Raw genomic sequence first — 20,776 nt, 5'->3', positions numbered from 1 at the left:
TTCTCATTCACCCATTCATACACACATTCATACACCAATGGACACAGAGCTGCCATGCAAGGTGCTGCCTGCCATTGGGAGCAACTTCAGGTTCAATGTCTTACCCAAGGACACTTAGACTGTGGATCGAACCGCTAACCTTTCGATCAGAGGACAACCTGTTCTACCACCTGAGCCACAGCCGCCCTGTGTCTGCTTCCCTCTAGTGGCTTCAAAGTGGAACATTATTCCTCAGTGTTGACAAATGATCTTTAAAGAGTGACAAAACTACAGTCTCACATCCTCAACAGACAACGTGTGTTATTTATTTTGCATGTGAATAATGACAGGTATCAGCTGTTGTTTTTGTCAGATCTCCTCTCTGACCAACATGTGTGTTGTCAGCCTGTAAAAGTTGGATTTGTTTACCAAAGTCAACACATTTCTGACATGTCAAGTCTTTTGATTTGGGAGATTTTTGCCATTTCACAGCAGGACACTTGCAGCAGTGACATTTAAAAAAAAATTGCTTTCCTTTTGCATTTTCTGAGTGTCATGAGGTTCTTTTTCATTTTGCATTGATTACATACCATTTAAGCCATTTTTGTTCATAGAAAAACAATCTGTGAAGCAGCTGCCAGTACAGTGAGATAAATTATACGTCTGCTGGGACTCAGTTCAGTCCTAATATTTGTCATTGTTAGATTTTTTTTTTGTTTTAATTATTACAAAAAGAAACAACCATAGTTAATTTACCATGAAGTGACCATCTTGTCTTTCATCTCAAACCACAAGAAAAGTCTTAATGGAGTTTAATTTCTCTCTGCTTATATGCCAGTTTAGCTACATATAGGTTTGATTTAATAAGTTGAGAGAACTCTTAGTGGGTTTTTTCATTCAACTCAGAATTTTAAGTTAGAAAAAGTCAGACATTTTAACTTTAAATAACTAGAAAATAGCAAAACTCATATATTTATATTAAGTAAACTAGGAATGATAAATTGATTTGACCAAATTCCTTTATTATGTTTTAAGGTTTGTCATCTGAATAAGAGAATGGAGCATTGTCATTACTTGTGGATACTGTCTTGCTGGGAATTATATATTTAAACTTTAATTCAAAGCCTTGGATGAGTTAAGGCGTAAACGCAAATCAAATGAAACCTCAACAATTATACAACAACAAAAAAAGGCCAAATGAAAGTGAGCAAAAGGAAGAAAAACACGAAATAGGTTTCCTATCTTTATTTACAGCATATTAGATGTACAAAATCATAAAAAATATACATACATGTATCATCTAAAACAGGCGAACAGCTCAGTTGTATTTTACAGGACGTACTGTTTATGTTCTCTGGTATCACATGTTTCTCTGAGTGTCTGCAGAGCGATTAGTTGTCTTTGGTTGCTAGTCAACAATAGAAAATGTACCGATGCATCCTGGCGTCATTCTACCAGCTGATGTCTTGTGAGTGTATAAAAGCCACAGTAAATTTTTGGAATGTGAAAAGGTTTTGTTTTAAGAACAGCAGCACTTATCCAGACACCTCCAAACACCAAATCCAGCCACCAGCAAATGCAGCAATCCTCTACTGTCAGAGCGTATGTAGTCGCTACAACACATCAGGGTTTCACCTAAAACTTTTTACATCATATACAAAACATTCATCAGAATAATTGCTCTTGTGGCGGGACTACTTCTTTAGTAGTGCTAATGTTCCCAGGAAAACATTTGTGCTATATTTGTTTCTGACATTAAGCAGTATTTCTGTCAATAATTCATCTCTATCTGTGAAAGTAGCCTATGTTAAAACTAGATACACACTCTATATACAGCGTCACTGACACTCAGTATATACCTGTTACCTGCTACCGCGTTGATTTTTCATCACAATGCTATGAGCAGAAGTCCCATGTACAGTTTGTCGCAATATTCAAATACACAGATGTGCACTTTGGATTTAAATCCTGACTTTAAATTCTAAAGGAGTCATTACAATTCTTCTGTTGCTTAAAAAAAAAAAAAAATCCAAACAAAGGGATGAAATGCTGATTCCTCTCTGAAGATGCCCGTGCAGGTCTGCACCACTTCACTTCTCCCTCTTAAAGCTCCACTTAAAGGTCCACTTGCTTGAATTGTCCCGTCAGGATGAGTTTTGTCGAGTGTGCGGTCCACTCTAGCGTGGCTCTGTGTGAAAACAGGTAACTACAGAATACTCTTAAAGGGGCCAGTGGATGGAACAGATACTGTGGCCAGTATCTAATCTAAGTTTATCATGAAAAATCCAGAAACCCGGCGGTTTCTAAGGGCGAAGGAATCTCAGGACTTTGGAGCGCAGGAAGCGGATGAAGGATTTGGGGAACATTTCTCTTGACTCTTGTGCCGTGTAGTTGAAGAAGTTCTGTGGGTGAGCCAGCACGTCAAACAGCGCCTTCATGAGCTTCTTGTCCTGGTGAGGAGACAATGGAAGGTGAAGGCATGTATTACATAAGAGACAAACGCAGTGAGTGTGAACAGCAGCTTGTGATTTCTACAGGCTTCCAGAAGAGGGCGCTGCAAGCTCAATGGATCCAATGTAGGATTCCCACAAACACAAAGTAGTGAAGAGACCTATCTAGCTCAAATAAAAAATAGAATTTTTATATTTTGTAACAGAATAAAGCACAAATGCTCCTTGTTAAAGCTTGAACAGCTGTAAAATACTGATACCTTGAGAATTTCCTGGTGATTCTCTGAAGCGTATAATCTTCCATCTCTGACTATGTCCTCTATCAACTCTTGGTAGTCCTCTGAAACAAATAAAGTCCACAACCGGCTCCTTAGTGAGACAAATCGAACCAGCATTTGTGTGACAAACAGAGACAGCGACGTCACATTCACAGGACAAAACATTGTCGTTCTTTTTACCGTCATAAGTCACGTATGGAACCTGGAAGCCTTTCCCGCTGTTCCCCTCGTTGGACCTGAACTGTATCCACAGCCTCTTGGAGCGGGAGGTGAACGCGATGGGACGCTCGTACGTCTGACACGTCTCGTAGGTTGTCACGGAGTTGGAGAGAGCTGTGAAGGAATTAAATACTGTATGAACACACGGGATGGCATTCATGATATGAGATAAAAACACTTTTTGGTGCCTCTGCTTGATAACAATACATTTTAATGCCATTTTGGCCGCTCTTATTACTTTTTATTGGGTTTCTATGTTTATATTTGTAGAGTCCATGATTAACAGTCTGTGGATTCTTCTTCTAGGCTGAGTTTAGTAATTTTTACGACTGTATGGCCTCAGTTATATGATTCATTACCAGGTTTTTCTCCATAATTAACATCAATGTAGGGTCTCAACCTTAATATGTATCATAGAAAGTTTTCCATGTAACTTTTGGAAGGTTTAATCTCTAAAATGTAAGTTACTCTGGAAAAATCACACCATAAGAGACTGCTTTCTTAAATGTGCTTCATAAAAAAACAAGAATAGCTTGACTTAACTATTGTTTTATCTTGTTATAGTGCATGATAAAGATCTTATTTATTTATTTATTTATTTTTTTTTTTACCAGTCTTTGTCTAGTTTAATATTTGTTTTATTGTAAGCACTTATCTAATATTTTTACATGACATTATTTCTTCTTTGCATACATATTATCAACCATTTCCCTGAAGTTTGCACCAAAGGGATCAATAAAGTTCTATTCTATTCTATTCTATTCTATTCTATTCTATTTTACACTCAACCACTTGCTTTCATCACTTCTGAGGTTTATACTCCTAAACAAAAAGGATAAATTACCATAATCTTAACGACTAAACCAACAAACCTGACCAAGTCATTCTAACATGATGAGCAACATAACGGTGGTTCTGCATTTGTTCGTTTGCAAACAGAGTTAAAACTCACAGCTTTTCCTCATCACTAAGTAGTCTCCACATTCGTCCTCAATGGGCAGGTAGATTTCTGGGACGACGATAAGGATCCTGCGTTTGGGCGGCGGGTTGATGGTCCAGGTGCACTCGATGTTGGCTGGATAGTTGCCTGGATAGTTTGGGGACTCGATGTAGCCGGTAAAGTCTCCCAGCTCTCCTCCACATTGTCGGTCTGCAAAGCGACAGAAGTTATTTAGCGTCAGTGGTTCAGTGAGGGGAGCTATCTGTTATTTAATCCTCTAAGCGTACAGATTTCAGCGTACAGAAACGCTTACTTTTGCATTGCATGATGTTCGTGGAGCCGTCGAAGTCGGTGGTGGTGTTTCCTGGACAGGCCACGCAGTAGTTCTGGCCAAACTCCCCCTGATATGTGCCCATGGGACAGCGGATGCAGCGGTGTGTGCTGGTGTTGTAGTAATGTCCTGGAGAGCACTGGACTGCAGGAGCCGAGGGGAGCGAGAGCAGATTGTGAGTCGGGGTGCATCTGTTACACTGTCGGGGTTTTTAATGGTTTCAGGTCAGTTGAAAGATTACAATGAGTTTTAAAACACTTCTGCTATGTTCTGCTAGAGTTCAGTTACACATAAAAAGCACAATATCATCAAAGTAAAACCAACTTAATCCCCAGTAAAGACTCTACAAGAGCTGCAGAGGGCAGCAGAGCTCCTGACAACACCTGACAGAGCTCTGGAGGCTCAGCAACCACAAGACGCTGTCGTGAAGTGAAAAAAAAAGAGTCTCAACAACCACAGATGTTTCACTTTATCTAACAAGTCTGGCGGCTTTTCATAAACTTTCTCAGCCCCCAAAGAACCTTCTAAACCTCCATTTACATGACAGCAGAACTAAGGAGTTATTAGGATTTTAGCCTACAACAACAACAATAACACAATCACACCTTTGGTCTCACACTCCTGAAAGGTAACGGAGCCGCTTCGCTTGGTGACCAGGTTTCCTCCACAGGGGAAGCAGGTGGTGCGGCCCACCTCTGGCTGGTACGTCCCCAGTGGACACGACAGGCAGGGGGTCAAGCCGTCATGGGAGTACTGACCCGGGGAACACTGACCTGAACACACACAAGCATTTGGTGGAGTTATATTGCGAAATGTTGGGATCAGCCAAGGTTCTGTCCCAACAGCAACGCTTGCAGAGCTGCGCCACTCGGATCAGTGTAATTACTGGTTTGCTTTCAGTGTTTCATGTGAACTAAAAGATAAAATGGGGCAAAGCTTAAGCAGCTGTTTATGGAACGATGTTTTATCTCCTGGTCTCACACGGTGTCACTCCTGGATGACTAATGCAAACTGGGTGCCAGTGGGAATCTGCCCTTCTTGTTTAGTCTGTCAGAGGAGATGGGATCTGGGATTCGGCCACAAAGTGACTCCGATAACGGCACAAGAGGAGAACAAAACATGGTGGCTCCTTCAGCTTTTATTCGGGGCTGAAAGAAGCTCCGTTCACCTTTTGAATTCAAATACATCTTGAACATCTGAGCTCAAGCTTCTTTGGGTTTACACAAAGCAGAACATCTGCCGAGGAGAGATCTTTATCACGGCACCGTTGCTTCCTGTGTGGCTCGGATGCACAAAACGCTTAATTACATTCTGTGACTGTTTGAGACGTATTGTTTTGTTTTCAGCATCTTGTTTATTTACTCAGGTTGTTTTTTTTTCCATTTTGTTTCCTCTAAGGCTTACTCATTTTCCTGGCTCTCTGTTGTATTCAAAGACGTACTGAGCTGCACAATTTATATTATTGTTGAAACGTTTCTATCATTTTCATTGGCAGAGTTTGTTTATGTGCTTTCTTACTGGGACTGATATGACGAGATTGAGAGAAAGACTGAAAACATGAAGAGACAGCCGGCATGGCTCCGTCTGAAAGTAGTAAAATAAGAAGTGTTTGTATTTTTATGCTCTTCTACTACAGTTAAGCTATTGACAGTCCAGTACGTGAACAGTGTGCAGACTTTTAATGACCAAAATTGCTAAATAAATGAAGGAGAAGAGAATTTATCAGCTGTGGAATTATCATCATCTGACAATTAGAAATCTCTTCCTGCTTTCTACGTCCTAATTGGTTAATTAAGCCTGATGAGTTCATGACTACTGATGTAAATGCCACACTTACTATTAAACTGTTCTATGGTGATGAAATTCATTCAACTTGTCTTCAAAATTGTCTGTTTGATGCATGTTTTTTTTCTCTCTCTCTACAAAAATCAGTAAAATAAGTCATTTGCTTACATTTGCAGTGATGCACATGCAGTCCATCTCTTGTCTTGGTTCAGATATTTAAAAGCACACTTTTAGTCATGGCGTTAAATGTTTCGTGATCTGAGGTGCGGTGTAGTTTAATTTTTTGTTTTTTTCAGGTGCATCAGCTTTGGTTTTGTCTCACCTCCGCACTCGGACATGTTTCGGGCTCCGACCACCTTGGACACTTCTCTTCCTTCGGGTCCTGGACAGACCTCGCAGGACATTTGTCCCTCCTCGTCTTGATAGGTTCCGGCCGGACACAGGACACACCGTCCCTGGTCGCCATCGTAGTACATTCCAACGCTGCAGCTCACTAACAGACGGGTGGGAAAGCACAGGAAGGCAAATCAAAAAACGATTACTTCAGTGATTTATTGGCACCAAGGCGCTGATGCATCCCTCGCCCTGCCGTACAGAAAGCCCACAATGTTTCTCCCAAGAGCTGCCAAGCTTGTGGTTGTTTGTTCTATCTCTGTGAGCTGTCAGTCGTGTCACAGAGCTGTGGTGAGTTTGGGGGGAAAAAAACAACCTTGTTTTCAAAATACTTTAACACATCTATTATTTTCTTAAGAAGAATCTGTGATATGGCATCAAGTTGAAACTAATTTAATTGTACAAGCACAATTAAACGAACATCAAACGGTTTCCTCTGAACCTGAAAACAAACAGGTAAAGACACCCAAACAGACCGTCAGACGTCTAAAACTTTAATTTACGTCAGCTCGGCTGACAGATCAGCGTTACGTAGCGGTTAAGCACAGAAACCATAAAAGGGTAGAAACACAATGTAAAGTGCAACATGAATCAACAGACATAGCAGCGAGCCCCGCGGCTACACACAATCAAACAGTCTTAACCACAGTGTAGATACACACAATAAATACGGCAGCCCAAGTGAATGACACGACCGTTAAAGTAACCCAGACTTTAACTGCCTCTCAAGTGCAATCAAAGCGGGCCGTGTACGCACTTGAAACGGATAAACACAGCGAAGAGCGTCAGTTAATTGCTCACATCTTTACCGCATCAAAGGCGTCGGCTCAGCCCGATCAATTTATCAATCTGTTGACAGATTTGAGAGTTTTACTTATGTGTTACTGCACATTAAAAGCAGCGCTGAGCTTGATGCAGTTCAGCGTGTTATCCATCAGGCTGCACGCTGCTGAGAGGAGCTTTAAATGCTGCCACGGACTGATGCAAAAGTGTGAGTGCACTTCCTAGTACAAAATAACTTCTGTTCACTCATTTTTAATCACACTTTTGGCAGGTTTCTGACAGGACATCTGGTGTGTTTTGTTAGAAAACTCACAATAAATAATCACAAATACATAAAGACACCTCCGACGTTCCGATAAACTATTAAACACATGTAAACTTTTACATCTGTTGAAAGTTTAGAACCAGGTCTACAGTTTTTAATACATAACTACTTATTTTTTTGACAAGAAACAGTCCTGTTACTGTATTTAATGAGGTTATAGTGACATAACCATACAGAAAAAATGAGAAAACGTCCATCATGTGAATCCAGGAAGACATTCATGTAGGTCTTCCATTCTTGCATTGGGCTATGGCTGGACTGAATTCATGTAGTTATTCAACTTAAAGGTTCTTAGTGGTCAAAGCAGCTTAGGGAAGGAGTGGAGATGTGTTATAACTCCAGAGTAAATGTTCAGTTGATATTGTCCTAACTCTGATATACTGGTGTTGGTGTGCTTGATGTCTGATATACGCTGATATAAAAACAGTCTTTTACAGAACATAATATAGAAACAGATGCTAGGGGTCATTTAGAAATGTCACACAGTTTGTCCAGCAGAGAAGCTCCCATTGCATCGCTTACAATCCTCTCGCACCGTCTGCAGCACATGTAGCAGAGTACACTGGGGAGCTGAGCAGACAGTGGTGCAGAGTCAAGCGGTGTCTTCATAATAATTTGGTAACTAGTTTACAAAATGCATAACTGGAAAGATAATAAGCAATGACCCCATCATTCTGCCTTTATAATACATTTTTAAATAAACAATATTGGCTGATGTAGTGACATCAAAATACCTCACACTCTGCATGTGCTATCGGCCTCAATAATTATTGGTCAGGCTCTTGTTCACATACAAAACATGAGTGAACAACTGACGGGTTTCAAATCAAAATTGTGATTTAATATAATTCAATTTGCAAAAAAACTTGGATGTTTGTCATGCCACTGACTCAAGGTTTAAACTGTCACGTCAACAGTCTTCCAAATTCCCGTCATCCTCCTTGTGCAACGTTCACACGTTTGATGGTCTCTCATACGCTAATGCTCCATCACATGTTTTAAATCTTTTACACAGTCTACATAGAATTGAGAGTTGACTTTAAAAGATGATACTGCAAATGAAATCACAGCATCTGTCCAGGAAATCACAATGACATGTTCCCCAAAACTAACTTTTCAGGGTCTGATTCTAGTTATTATCCACAGTAAGCTTTGATTTTAAAGTAATTGTTTATAAATGTAGTTACACTTTGGCTGTCATAAATGTGTGCATTCAAATCAAACTAGATCCTCGCAAAAGGAGAGAAAGTAAACATTTATCAAAGTTATTAGAATTAACTGCAAACTGTTCCTTGGCTTTGAAGCTCTTTCAATAATATAGTAAAACTATTCAATAAACCTCTGAAGGACTACACAGCAGTTTACCAATAAAGCAAAAAGAAGCATCTGCTCGCTGTCTTTGATTTAATTTTGGATACGATTCAAGACACTGACACACATGCTGTCGACAAATGCACAGAGACACGCATCATGTAGAGAAAGTCAGCATTAAGCTGTTAAGATCTAATACAGCCGTACAAAGAGCAGCAGCCCTCTCCACCGCTGACATGTCCTAATGCTGGATGCAACATGGCTGTACATCAGGGAGGAACTTTTAATACCCGACATAAGCGCCCTCACCTCTTCTAAAAGCAAACACGGGGGCAAATCAAAGGGAGTATTCCCCTCTTATCTCACAAAAGTGCAAAGGCTTGATTAAAGGGGCTGAAACACCATTTTGCTTTGGTTCCTCCCATTCAAAGTGATGCCTGTAATTAATTTGGGAATTACTGCGTCTGTCTGATAGCCTTAAGAACTTGACTTGAAAACAGAAGCCGATCTCACACAAGAATAAATCAATTAAATCCCTGGCTCTTTAGTGCAAAAATGTGCCTCAGATGTAGCCTTTGAGCCGCCTGTAAGGAACGAAGCGCTATCTCTAAAAGCTCGCCACACAAAAGCTTTAGCGCAGATCCATTATACGTGGCTCAGCAAATTGTTAGATTTTCCTCCAAAGAAAGAAAATGTAATTCTATCAAGAGCAGTTCATTTTTTGAAGCCTATTGTTTATTCTGAAAGACCATGAGGAGCCATCATTGTATTGTCCTCTAACAGCTTTTATTTGACAGAGGGAAGCAGTGAGGGAAGGGAGAGAGTGAGAGTGAAAGAGAGAAAAAACCTTGAAGCCTTTCAAATGCAAAGAACGCTTCTATAGAGTCCTCGAATTGATGGCCCCAAAGAGGTTTAAAAGACCTTTCACCTCTATTCAAGTCCCCAGTTTTTGCCTACTTGATGACATAGGAAAACACTACGGTATCACAGTGGTAAGGAGCTGAACCCAATAAAAGGGGTCAGGTTTCTGAATCCCCCCATTCTGCTTGGCCCAATCGCTGCTCGCGCCCATCAAGTAGAGGCCCAAACAGCTGATGCTAATTGATTCCCATGGTGTGGCTGAAGTCAATTCTCTTTAGCAGTTTAGTGGCTGGGGGTCATGCAAAGTGGCCCCAGCTGGGGGGCAGGGGGGACACAGCACTCAAACTGCCAGCTTGAATCAACAGCACTTCCTAAACATCTTCAATGTTAAAACAAATACGCAAACAAGTCGACTACAACGCTCAAACGGACGCGAGTCCACGGACGTGCACCGCTCACAGCATTTATGGATCCTCTTAATTGACCAAGTGTGTTGGTTTTTACTTTATAAAATGAACTGCATTGCACTTAATCCCACATCTACTGTCCAAAGAAATAAAACCATCAAAATAATGGTTTGATTCATAAACTGGATGCCACAGACGCTAGACCTGAAATATAAACTACACCAGCAAACCCAAGCGTTCCACCGAATCACAGGAGAAACGTTTTAAACAGTGCACAGTATTTTCTTCAAGGCTGTGTTGTCGTTCCTCTGAAGGAGTGAGAACGAGCCCCAAATGGGGTTTTTTCAATGGAGTGGGCAAACTGAAAAGGACTAAACTGCACTCCGAGCTTAGCCAGAGCGGGAGGTGGGGGAGGAGGGAAAAATATAGCTCCTTTAAAGAGCTGGAGGTTAAGAAGAATGCCTTTCAGACCCCCCCTCCTCTCCCAAATTACATGTCTACACCCCTGCCATGGCCAATAGACTGCTTAATGTTGACCTGAAAGCATAGCGGGGGAGTTAAGGAATCAAGACACTTAAGATCTGTGTTACTGAAAGATAGAAATAACCAACAGGAGCAGTTCAGGTTTGAATCACGTCGGCTCAGCTCAACAGTAGAAACTGCTTAAATGTTAATGACGAGGCCAAAAAATACAGCAAAGTAAAACATTTTCCTCCGGCGATCATTATCTCCAGAAACGAGCTGCAGCGTCTGGTCTCCAGTTAAAGACCTTAAAATGAACAACACCGCCATCGACCCCGCTGTTCAGATTTAGGGCTCAAGATGTGGGTCTGCATCAGATTCAAAGAGCTTCAACATCGGTGGTAGATGTGTATATATTGAACAAAACACATACTGTCTGAATAAATATTTATACAACTCAAAAGAGGAAAGGCGCCAGTTTCCTCCCACTGATATTGAGAAGATGTGCAGCAGGCAGCAGGCTCGCTGTGAGGCCTGAAAACAGGGGCGTACAGTCGCAAACCGCCAGAGAAAACAAAAGCCAGCTTTCAGCTCTCTAACACTGACAGTGTGCGGTCCTATTTAATGAACATTTTCTCCATAGCAGGTTGTATATAAAACTGAAGCGAGAGGCAACAGCTACCAGGAGACCCGCCACGGGCCCTAATGTTACGCTCTTATCCCGGGGAGATGCTGGAAGATCTCACAGCTTGGAGGGCCAACAACAGCCTCTCTGTTCTTCCACACAAGCTCGCTCTCCCCTCCAACCACCTCATTACAGCATGTCTGCAAACCAAATATGGCACTCATCTGGCCAACACCTGCTCCAAATCCAATCATTAAACCAACTTGTCTAAATATATCTCACTGGCATGGGCCATTTCAATTACTTTAAGACATGACTGTGAGTCTACTGTGTGCACAGGCAAACTCACAGCCTTAAAAACAAAGCGCTTGGTTAGATGAAAAGATTTCCAGTAGAAGTTACGCCTGGCTAAATGGTGTGTGCCCAGATCTTTAACATGTTTTCTATGCTGGCTAATAAGAACATATATGAGCGGGACTCACCACATTTCCTGCCCACCAGCACCTGTCCTGCCACACAGTGCCCAGGCAGCTCTGCCGGCTGGCCCAGACTCTTGGACAGCTCGTAGTCAGCCCCGGCAAAGTGGAGGTGGAACTGCTCCCGGTTGATGGACTTCCTCAGGGTCCTGATGGTCTTCCGGAGTCTCTTCTCTGAGCGTCGACGGACGCAGTTCAGGTCACAGCTCTCTGCTGAGAGAAACACTTGATACCGCAACTGCTTCAAGAACAACAGTTTTCATCTCGCACATCAGTAACAAACTGTGATTTCTCGTCTCCCACATGCTTACTTCACATGAATCAAGAAATCAAGGAAATAAAACACCTCAGTCCCCCAAAACCTAGAGCCCACCACCAGAGCCAAGTCAAAACAGGAGATACTTTAACAGTGTGGTTTGTTTAGTGACGAACAGACGGCGGCGATGGAAAGACAGAGAACAAGAAGCAGAGGTCACAGGCAGGCAGGAAGCGCAGAGAGACCAACCTGTTACCTCCTCTACGTTCACATCCAGCTCAAATTCAGCTGTGATCGAGGAGCCGTCCTCCTCGCCGGCCTTCCTGCCGTGGCGGCTGCGCATTCGCTGTCCGGACGAGGTGCAGCGCAGGCTCACGTAGCTGAACTGGACATTTTCGGTGAAGAGAAACCTGCTATCTGTGAACATGGGAGACGACCAGCCCCCGACGACCACACCACAGCCAGCAGACACACAGACACCACAAATCGCACAATTGTTAAAGAAAATCGGAGCCCGAATCACAAAGAGGAAACAAGTGACTAATTTACTGTTGACACCAAATGCTGCTCCATAAACAGACTGGTAAAATAACATCCTTTATGTACACATATCGTGATTATTTGTAATGTCGTGTGGAAGCAAGAAAAAAGGATGAGATGTCGCCGAGATAATGTCCTTTATCTGAAACAATTATGTTCCCTTTCAGTAACTGTGCGGGATGTAAAAGACCATGCGAAAGCCCTTTGGAGAAACAAAATAATCCTACAATCAGAGAGCCGTTTGATTGATGGCAAGGTCAGACCTAACTGAAAGGCATGCTATGGCTAATTACATCCTCCCCTGTCACTGCCAGACAAAGTGCTGCACTGAGACATTCAAGACACTCAAAACCACATCACTTTCCCCACAAATTTCTTTCACATTTGCCCTTGGTTTTTGGTTTTCTTTGAAGCCGCTTTCAGGTCTGCTTTGTCTTCGTTAGATGTTGGCAGTTCTCGGTAAACCCAAAATGTTTTTTAACCAGTTACACGAAGGAGCTGTAATTTTAATCCCCGTCTATATGTAACCCAAGTCTTGTGTTTTTGGAGGCATTGTTAGGCTTCCTGTGTTGCAACCTCTGTACCTGAGTGCGCCGAGTTGAGGCTCTCCCTGAGTTTCTCCTGACTCCGTTTTAAGTTGCACTTGGCGGTGCCAGACTTAAACGTGGCCGTGGTCTTAATGCGTGGGACGCTGGCCGTTTCTGGAGCTGCGGGACAGAGGAACGGATACTCGTGTCATTTTGATCTACATCAACTGGAAACAAGGAAAGCGAGTGAGTTGCTCCTGAGTTACTGTTTTGTGTGACAGAGCAAAAAAAAAAGATGCAAATCGGTGAGGTTTTGTACTTGCCTAAGCAATACAAGCCGCTGTTGTTCTTTTGTGCGTCAGCCAAGCAGGGCAGAGGCATTCCACAGGTCACCGTGTAGGAATCCTCCGTCCCTGAAAACACACAAGAGGCCGTGACACACGGACCAACACTGACAAAAGTTGGGGCCACAAAAGCCAAGTAAGAGAGCAAACAGGATGCGTGTAGGAACACGAAGAGTCACTCTGTGGGCTGATGTTGATGACTGCTCACACAGCTAAATCCAGAACAGCTTGACTTAGCTGCATTTCCACCTCCCACCCAATGATGCTGACTTCAAAATCTCACTATTGGCTGTGCACATATTTGATGCACTCTGATTGTTTGCTTTCTCAAAGCTCCACCCAGGTCCATTCATCCGTTGCTATTTAACAAAAAATACCCACATTTAGATTTAAAACAATCTTATCAAGTGGAAAATCAGTACAGTGGCGAAGCTCGGTGGGTTAGTGGACATATTCTGCAGCTGATTGTTTTTTCTAGAAGCCACTTTTCCTCACTTCATACCATCTATTAGCTCTTGTTAAATGTCTCAGTATGACTCCAACAGAAAAAAAAATCAGAATTATGAAGTTGATGTCTCTGTTTAAGCTGTGCAGCAGCTAAAAAGACATTTTCAGTCAGAAATGGCTGCATCCAGTGTGATGGATGCAGCAAAGACGAGCCATCAAGGGCCACATTTTAATCATTTAATGCAGAATTTTCCTAACTTGCACAATCAGTGATGCTTTTATCTGTTTGACTAACAGTAAGATCAGCAACAGAAGCAGGAGCATAACAAAAACTGACTCCTTTGTTGTGTGTGTTCTGTTTGCAGTCAGCTTCAGCACATGGAAAGAAAACACCTAAAAACAAGAAGCCTGTGAACTCACCGCTGCTGATGTGAACTTGGGACTGGCAGGTCAGAAAGCAGCGGTCTCCTCCCTCCTGCTTACTACAGTTCAAGGTGGGCTTAGAGGGGGGTTTCGCAGGTGGTAAACCCTCAGCCTCTAGATGAAAACCACAACAGAACTCAAAGGTAAAAAAGAACATGTTTGATTGTAACAGGGAGGAAGGTGCACAAGAAGATGAGAGCCCAAAATCCTGACAGCACTGTAGCATTTTGGATGTTTTACTCAAGCACAAGAAAAAACAGAGAATTAAAGAGAAAAAGACAACAATTCAAAGTATCTCCTGTTTTTGTTCCCCCCGTGTTTTAGTCCAAAATGTGAAAAGTCACACACGTTTTTCAATTTCCAAAGAGACAGGACGCTTAGCAGATGTGCCGCTCGTACAGGAAGAGGCACCGACTTACCGATGCAGTCCTTTTTGTTCCAGTGTAGCTTATAGCCAGGCCGGCAAAAGCATTCAAATCCACCCATGGTGTTCTCACAACCCTGCTCACAACCACCATTGTTCACACTGCATTCATTTATATCTGAGATGAAAAGGGGGGAAATCATTATTATAATTACAGAACTCACATTCGTACGCTTTTCTAGAACAACACGCCTTTAAATTGAGCACTTGTCTGAGTTACGCTCAAGCTGTTACCCACCCACCCAACTCCGACTCACCTCCGCAGTGGGCCAGTCCGTACATGGTATAGCCTTTGTTGCACAGACATTGAAAACCACCAGGGGAGTTCACACACGTGTGATCACATGTGCGCTCGAAGAAACACTCATCTATATCTGTAATCAAAATCAGGCAGATGACATAATAGCAGGGCAGTCAGTTGCAATCTTCATCAAGAGGAATTTCCCACCCAGAACACTCACATTTTCCCACTTGCTGCAAAGCGACAAGTGCTTTCGATAATAATTACAGGTAAAAAGAACGCAGTGTTGCAGTGAGAGCCCTTAATTATATCGCTAGTTGCATCATTTCAGGCTTAAACTCTGATCCAGAAGGGAAACAAAAGGGAACCCCTGTCCTTATATTTTTTTTTAGATTTTTAATATTGTTGTTATTTTTTTTTTTACAACAACAAAAAACAAATTAAGGCTTTTAGATTCAAAAAGAATACTGGGTACTGCAATAGTCTGCCAGTGCTGTGACATCTTCTTCTTTATTTAATTTATGTAAGACAAATTCTGGCCCCATTATGACCGACTGAGCTGAAACAGTTCAGGAGCTGTTTCTACCTTGACAAGAACGCTCATCTGTCAGCAGCTTGAAGCCTTTTCTGCAGTTGCACTCGAAGCTGCCGATGGTGTTCCTGCAGAAGTGGTCGCAGCCGCCGTTGTGAAGCTCGCACTCGTCAATGTCTGAGGGAAAGATGTGATATTCTGACAGCAGTTCAGCAAAACTTCCTTCAAACGTCTACAAATCAATATGCCGCTTGTGTACGTGAGGGTTTTTTTCCTTCTTTTTTCTTTGGTGGACTGGCGGTCTGACCTTTGCATGTTTTTCCATCTGGCTGCAGTGTGAAGCCAACCGGGCAGCTACAGCGCACGCCTGTAGATGTGTCCTTACAGGTGCAGTCACAGCCCCCATTGTTCACCGCGCAGGTTTCTGAAATTACAACAATACATCACGTCACTTTATGCGAATGAATGGCCTTCCTTCTTGTGAAGAAGTATTTCTCAACGTCAGATGCTAGATCCTTAGTAAAACACGGGTGTTCAGAATGCTGTGCTCTCAAAAACATCTGTGTTTAAAAAAAAAAACGTGTGATTTCTTCATTAGAGTTAGAGATTTTATCTAAACCGCTATGTCTAAACATGTGTAAATGCTGATGGAAGCTGACATGTAGGTTTGAATTAATACCTCGTGCTATTTATAAGACGGGACGAGTCTCCCAGAGCTCGAGTGCTCGCCGTGTATCTGATGAAGTGCCAAAGATACGATGTTCAACATGCATCAGGTGACCCACAATCACACAGCTGATAAATACTCACTATGCTAGAAAAGATTCACACGCTGCCCTTCCCAAATGGGAGGAAAACGCGAAATGTACCACACTGTCACAAATGCATATATTTCAGGGGGGAAACTGGGGGCGAGAAAGTGAGCGTGTAGTCATTTCACAGTTTGCTCAAAAGGCTGAGGAATGTGTCGGTTTTCTAGACGCTGCTCTCGTCTCCTGAGCGGTTCCTGGCAGCTCAGCACAAACGCTCATGTAAAGCACAAATCGGAGTTATTACCCATTAACAGCCTCCGTTTGACCCGTTTGTCCACCTCGGCGAAGGACGTGGCGTTGTGGTCCGAGGACTCGGTGGTGGCTTCGTCTCGTTCTGCGACGCACAAAACCAGCCGTTAACAGAGCAAATATCCACAGACTCACCTGACCTGTTAAATAACTGACGCACTTTGGCTTTTCTGTTCCCTCGGTGTTCATGTCATCCCTCAGAAACCACATGCATTTCTACACTTGAGATAATCCAACTTGTAGTGGCTTGGTGTGTGTGTGTCAGATAAAAAACGACAGGTCTGAGCTGTAAGCCTGGACCTCACACACACTGCTGCAGGAAGGAGAGATAGCATCCGTTATCTGACGGCCGATCTTTATCCTCCGTAACCATTGTGTGGAAAAATGCACAGGAGAGCTGATGGAGGGAGATGCTTCGAGTGTTTTGTTCAATCAAGATAGCTTGTGTGTTAGAAAAGAAACAAACTGCAACATACTGTAAGCTGCTCCTGGAATGTCTTTGGCAGAGTTTTGTTCTATCCTGAACACAAATCCCTTTTCTGCCTGCTCATATATGTATGTAAAAACAACCCACTGTAGTTTATGATGCTCCTAATGAACTATAAATGGCTGGAACTATGAAAGACGCGCTGAACGACGTCCAATTCTCTCATTTTGTTTTTCTATTTAGCGGTTTTGAAGTTGCTAAAAGTCATCTAATTCTACACGTCGAATTTTAGCAACTTGTTTCATTTAAACGTTAAAACATGGTGAACATCATCTACCTTCAAAACCATGACTCCAAGTCATCTACAAAGCTGGTACATTGACTTGGAGTTGAAAATCTGCTACCCTGAAAGGTCAAGAACGCACCTTTAAGACTCCATGTTTGTTTGTTTTGTTGTTGGTTTGTGAATCCTTTTGATATGTTTGCTATATATAGAAAGATGTCTGTGAAGGTTCTCAGTCCTCCAGGTCGTGGTTGTTCTAATCGTAACAACTGGACTTGCTTGAGTTCCTTGAAGACGTTCCACCTCTCATCTAAGAGGCTTCATCAGGTCTGACTGACCAGTTGGGAGATACTTATATCCTTAAGGAGCCATTAACACCTGAGTTTGTCTACATATAGAAACTTTATTTTCTCTTTATAATTTGCAGTGATGTCGTGTGAGTGTGAACGCTGTCTGGCAGCACAGCAGGAGTGTCGGCTCAGTTGGATTAAGAGTCAACACGCGGCCTCACCCATCGGAGGATTGAGTTATGCTTTCAAAGGGGAGTTTTAAAACTGAATGTGAGAATATTAAACATGACCAACGATGTATATCAGTGCACAACATACAGACGTGGTTTGTGGGTTGTGAGTCTAAAACAGTGTGCTTACCTACACACGACCTCTTGTCAGGTTGCAGCGTGTACCTGACGTGACACTTGCATATGGGGCCGTTCTCCGTGTCCTCGCACGTGTGCTGGCAGCCTCCGTTGCCATGGTTACACGTCACTGCAGGGATAAACAGCGCGCAACCGCAAGACAGATAATTAGCTCGACGTACGAAGCCCAAAGTGTTTGCACGTCTCGGTCGGAGTGTTTTAGTGAGATTCGCTTCATGCACGTACAGATGCAGCCTCTCTGGTTCCTGGCCAGCTCAAACCCTGGACGACACTCACAGGCCACACCCCCTTTGGGTGTCTCCTTGCAGATGTGGGCGCAGCCGTGCTCCTTATTCATACAGTTGAGGCCCTCTGGGATAGAAAGAGGGAGAGAGGTACACAATGAAACTCTCCTACAGTGACTGACCGGCTCCACACAAAGGCACACATACTGAGAGATTAGTCTGGCATCCTCAAAGACACTGATTGTTCTCACGCCTTACACAATCCAAAAACATCCACCGCTGTGTTATTTTTAGCACTTCTACAGAGGAAAAGAATATTCAGTAATCAGAGCTGAAGCTGGTCAAGAGTTCATTCCCTGAAAGTAAAACTCTGCAAAGTCTTCTGCAGCATAAAAATAATGGTTTTGTGCTAAAAAACTGAGATGAGATGTAGCAGCATTTATACAGATGAGTCACAGCTGAGGCGATGGTTCCACGGGATTTAAAAGGGTTGTCAAGACTCGACGGAGTGGAAAGTACTCGCATTGGAGTTGACTTCAGTCAGAAGACAAAACAAAGGCGCTTCAGACTAATCTGTGACACAGACCACATAGACCAGAGTGTTGCAGTTATTAACTTATTTTGTTCTCTGGGACACAGAAATCCTTTTCCCACAGCATGTTGCTGCCGCAGATAAAAGCTCGGTGACGGGAGCCAGCTTGAACCTGTCAGCCCTCATTGGGCCATCAATCTCTGATCTGGAGGTGACTGTGGGCGAATCTGCTGCATCACTTTTCATGGTTTAACACAATTAGGACGCACACAAACACACCTACAAACAATACAAACTCATGGATAAGTGACCTGTTTAATGGCGTACTCACCGACAGAGCGGTGGATGCATGTGTGCTGGTTGTCGCTGAGGAAGAAGCCCTCCTTGCAGCGGCACTCGTAGCTGCCCATAGTGTTGACACAAGTGTGCTGGCACCCACCATTATTGAACTTGCATTCATCAACATCTGCGGAACATAGTGGGATTGATGGCATTACCAAACAGTTTACTAAACTCCAGAAAAGTATTTGATGTGTTCACAAAGGAGCTTTTAACACTCAGCTGTTTTGTTCAGTGTTGCAAACGTTGCAGATGTGTTTTTGGAGCACGCAGCCCACACAGACGTGCATTCTTCACCACCAGGACTGATGATGGTTCCGTCTACCGCATTTAATTAGTAGCTTAAAGATGATCTCACCTAGACAGTTGTGGCCATCGTGTGCCAAGTTGAATCCGTCATAACAAGTGCAGCGATAATTGCCTGGAATATTGTTGCACTCTTGTACACAACCGCCGTTGTACTCCAAGTCGCATTCATCGATATCTGAGAGGTAAACACCACAGAAATGGACGATCAGAAAGTAGAAATGCCAAATGTTTTAGGCTTTGAACAGCAAGATGTGAGGGGAACATTAAATATAAAGAAACACTGGAAGAATAATGGATAAGATCTGACTAACTTTATGTAGATAAAAGAATGGCAGCATGTAGTTAGTAATGAGGACATTAAAGCTCCAGATGTGTAGATAAACACCCAGACTTTTGGTAACAGCTCAACATTACCTTCACAGTGTTTCCCATCTCCTTTGAAGCCTGCTTTACACGTGCACTTGTACGAGCCTTGGGTAGTCTGACAAATAGCATCGATGTGACAGCCATCACTTCCCTCTGCGCACGGATCTGCTGAAATCCATTTATGCACAACTCAGTATCACCAAAACACACGGAAAAGGCCAAACAGGGGGTCATTTACCCAGCATGGCCCTTTCAAACGGACACATTTTATGAGATTACACTAAAGAAGACGAGCGACAGAACTCTGGTTTGACTGACAAACACTCAAACATGATCATGATAATAAGCATCTATAGCGGGCAATTTGAAAAACCAGTGAAAACTAATCCTCAAGTTAATCAATTACGAGATTAAATTTGATTTTACAAACTTAATTGGAGAGCAGCAGTAGCCCTTTTTTTCTAATAAAGCAGCACATTACTGGGGAGAAAATGTAAAAGTCACCGCTGGGGAAACAACAAGAGCGCACTCCTGAAAGCGTGCGTAAAAGTAGCACGACTGGAAAACACACAACACACACACACACACACACGCTCACACACTCACTACAGTCCCACCTCGAATCTCTGGAAGCGCTGCGCTTTGGCGACTATTTAACAAGAGCAAAAACAAACAGAAGTCCCTTGTAGCCCAAATAGCTCCCATGGTGATATGATCCAAGTTTAGAGGTCTCCTCCAGAGGACGCGTACGCACTGGAGTCGTGACCGAGCGTCCGCCTCATTTTCATTCTAGCCTGTCAATCTGCTTCACAAGGGGCTTTTCAAAAGAGAAAGGAGTGAGTGACCGAGTGTGTGTGTGTGTGTGTGTGTGTGTGTGTGTGTCTGTGTGTGTGTGTCTGAAAGAGAGCGAGAATGAGCTCGTGCGTGCGCGTACATGTGAAAGTAGAAAAAAAAAGAGCCGCTTTTGAAGCAGAGTTGAGTGAAGAGCGTCCGACAGGCAGAGAGACGGAAGTGTGGCGGCTGTGAGTAAAGCTTCAGCTCCAGCAGCGACCTGAGCGGCTGTTATTTTGAAGGTTCGCTCCAGAAGCTCTCCGGTGAAGTTCTGGAGTTCTGTGGAGCAGAACCTTGTGAATGAGGGCTCCTGCGGGGCCTTTTAACACATAAAAGGAACGAATACAGGAATACGTATGAGACTTTGGCCGCTTTTCGTCGCTGACA

At 43.0% G+C, this 20,776-nt stretch overlaps 1 protein-coding gene across 3 annotated transcripts; it reads right to left on the bottom strand.

Moving 5' to 3' along the window:
- Nucleotides 1–1,209: 1,209 nt before the first annotated feature.
- Nucleotides 1,210–20,263, bottom strand: scube2 (signal peptide, CUB domain, EGF-like 2). 3 transcript variants are annotated; one of them, XM_008300059.1, is made up of 23 exons: nucleotides 20,176–20,263; nucleotides 19,607–19,723; nucleotides 19,242–19,367; nucleotides 18,876–19,010; nucleotides 18,014–18,139; nucleotides 17,781–17,897; nucleotides 16,416–16,505; nucleotides 15,667–15,783; nucleotides 15,414–15,536; nucleotides 14,844–14,960; nucleotides 14,582–14,704; nucleotides 14,160–14,276; nucleotides 13,268–13,361; nucleotides 13,006–13,112; nucleotides 12,131–12,298; nucleotides 11,632–11,838; nucleotides 6,305–6,475; nucleotides 4,803–4,970; nucleotides 4,180–4,341; nucleotides 3,879–4,076; nucleotides 2,888–3,040; nucleotides 2,690–2,769; nucleotides 1,210–2,429 (listed from the first exon to the last, which is right to left on the bottom strand). In XM_008300059.1, the coding sequence occupies exons 1-23, from the start codon at nucleotides 20,261–20,263 to the stop codon at nucleotides 2,283–2,285; spliced, it is 3,051 nt and encodes a 1,016-aa protein (XP_008298281.1). In that variant the 3' UTR covers nucleotides 1,210–2,282. The 3 variants fall into 3 exon arrangements, with proteins under 3 accessions (XP_008298281.1, XP_008298282.1, XP_008298280.1); XM_008300060.1 differs by having other exon boundaries at nucleotides 11,632–11,835; XM_008300058.1 differs by having other exon boundaries at nucleotides 13,006–13,128; nucleotides 13,272–13,361.
- Nucleotides 20,264–20,776: the final 513 nt, after the last annotated feature.

This window comes from Stegastes partitus, unplaced genomic scaffold, assembly GCF_000690725.1.
Source record: "Stegastes partitus isolate 25-593 unplaced genomic scaffold, Stegastes_partitus-1.0.2 Scaffold1494, whole genome shotgun sequence".
In the NCBI taxonomy this organism is placed as follows: Eukaryota; Metazoa; Chordata; class Actinopteri; family Pomacentridae; genus Stegastes; species Stegastes partitus.
This window is presented reverse-complemented; position numbering and strand designations above follow the sequence as displayed.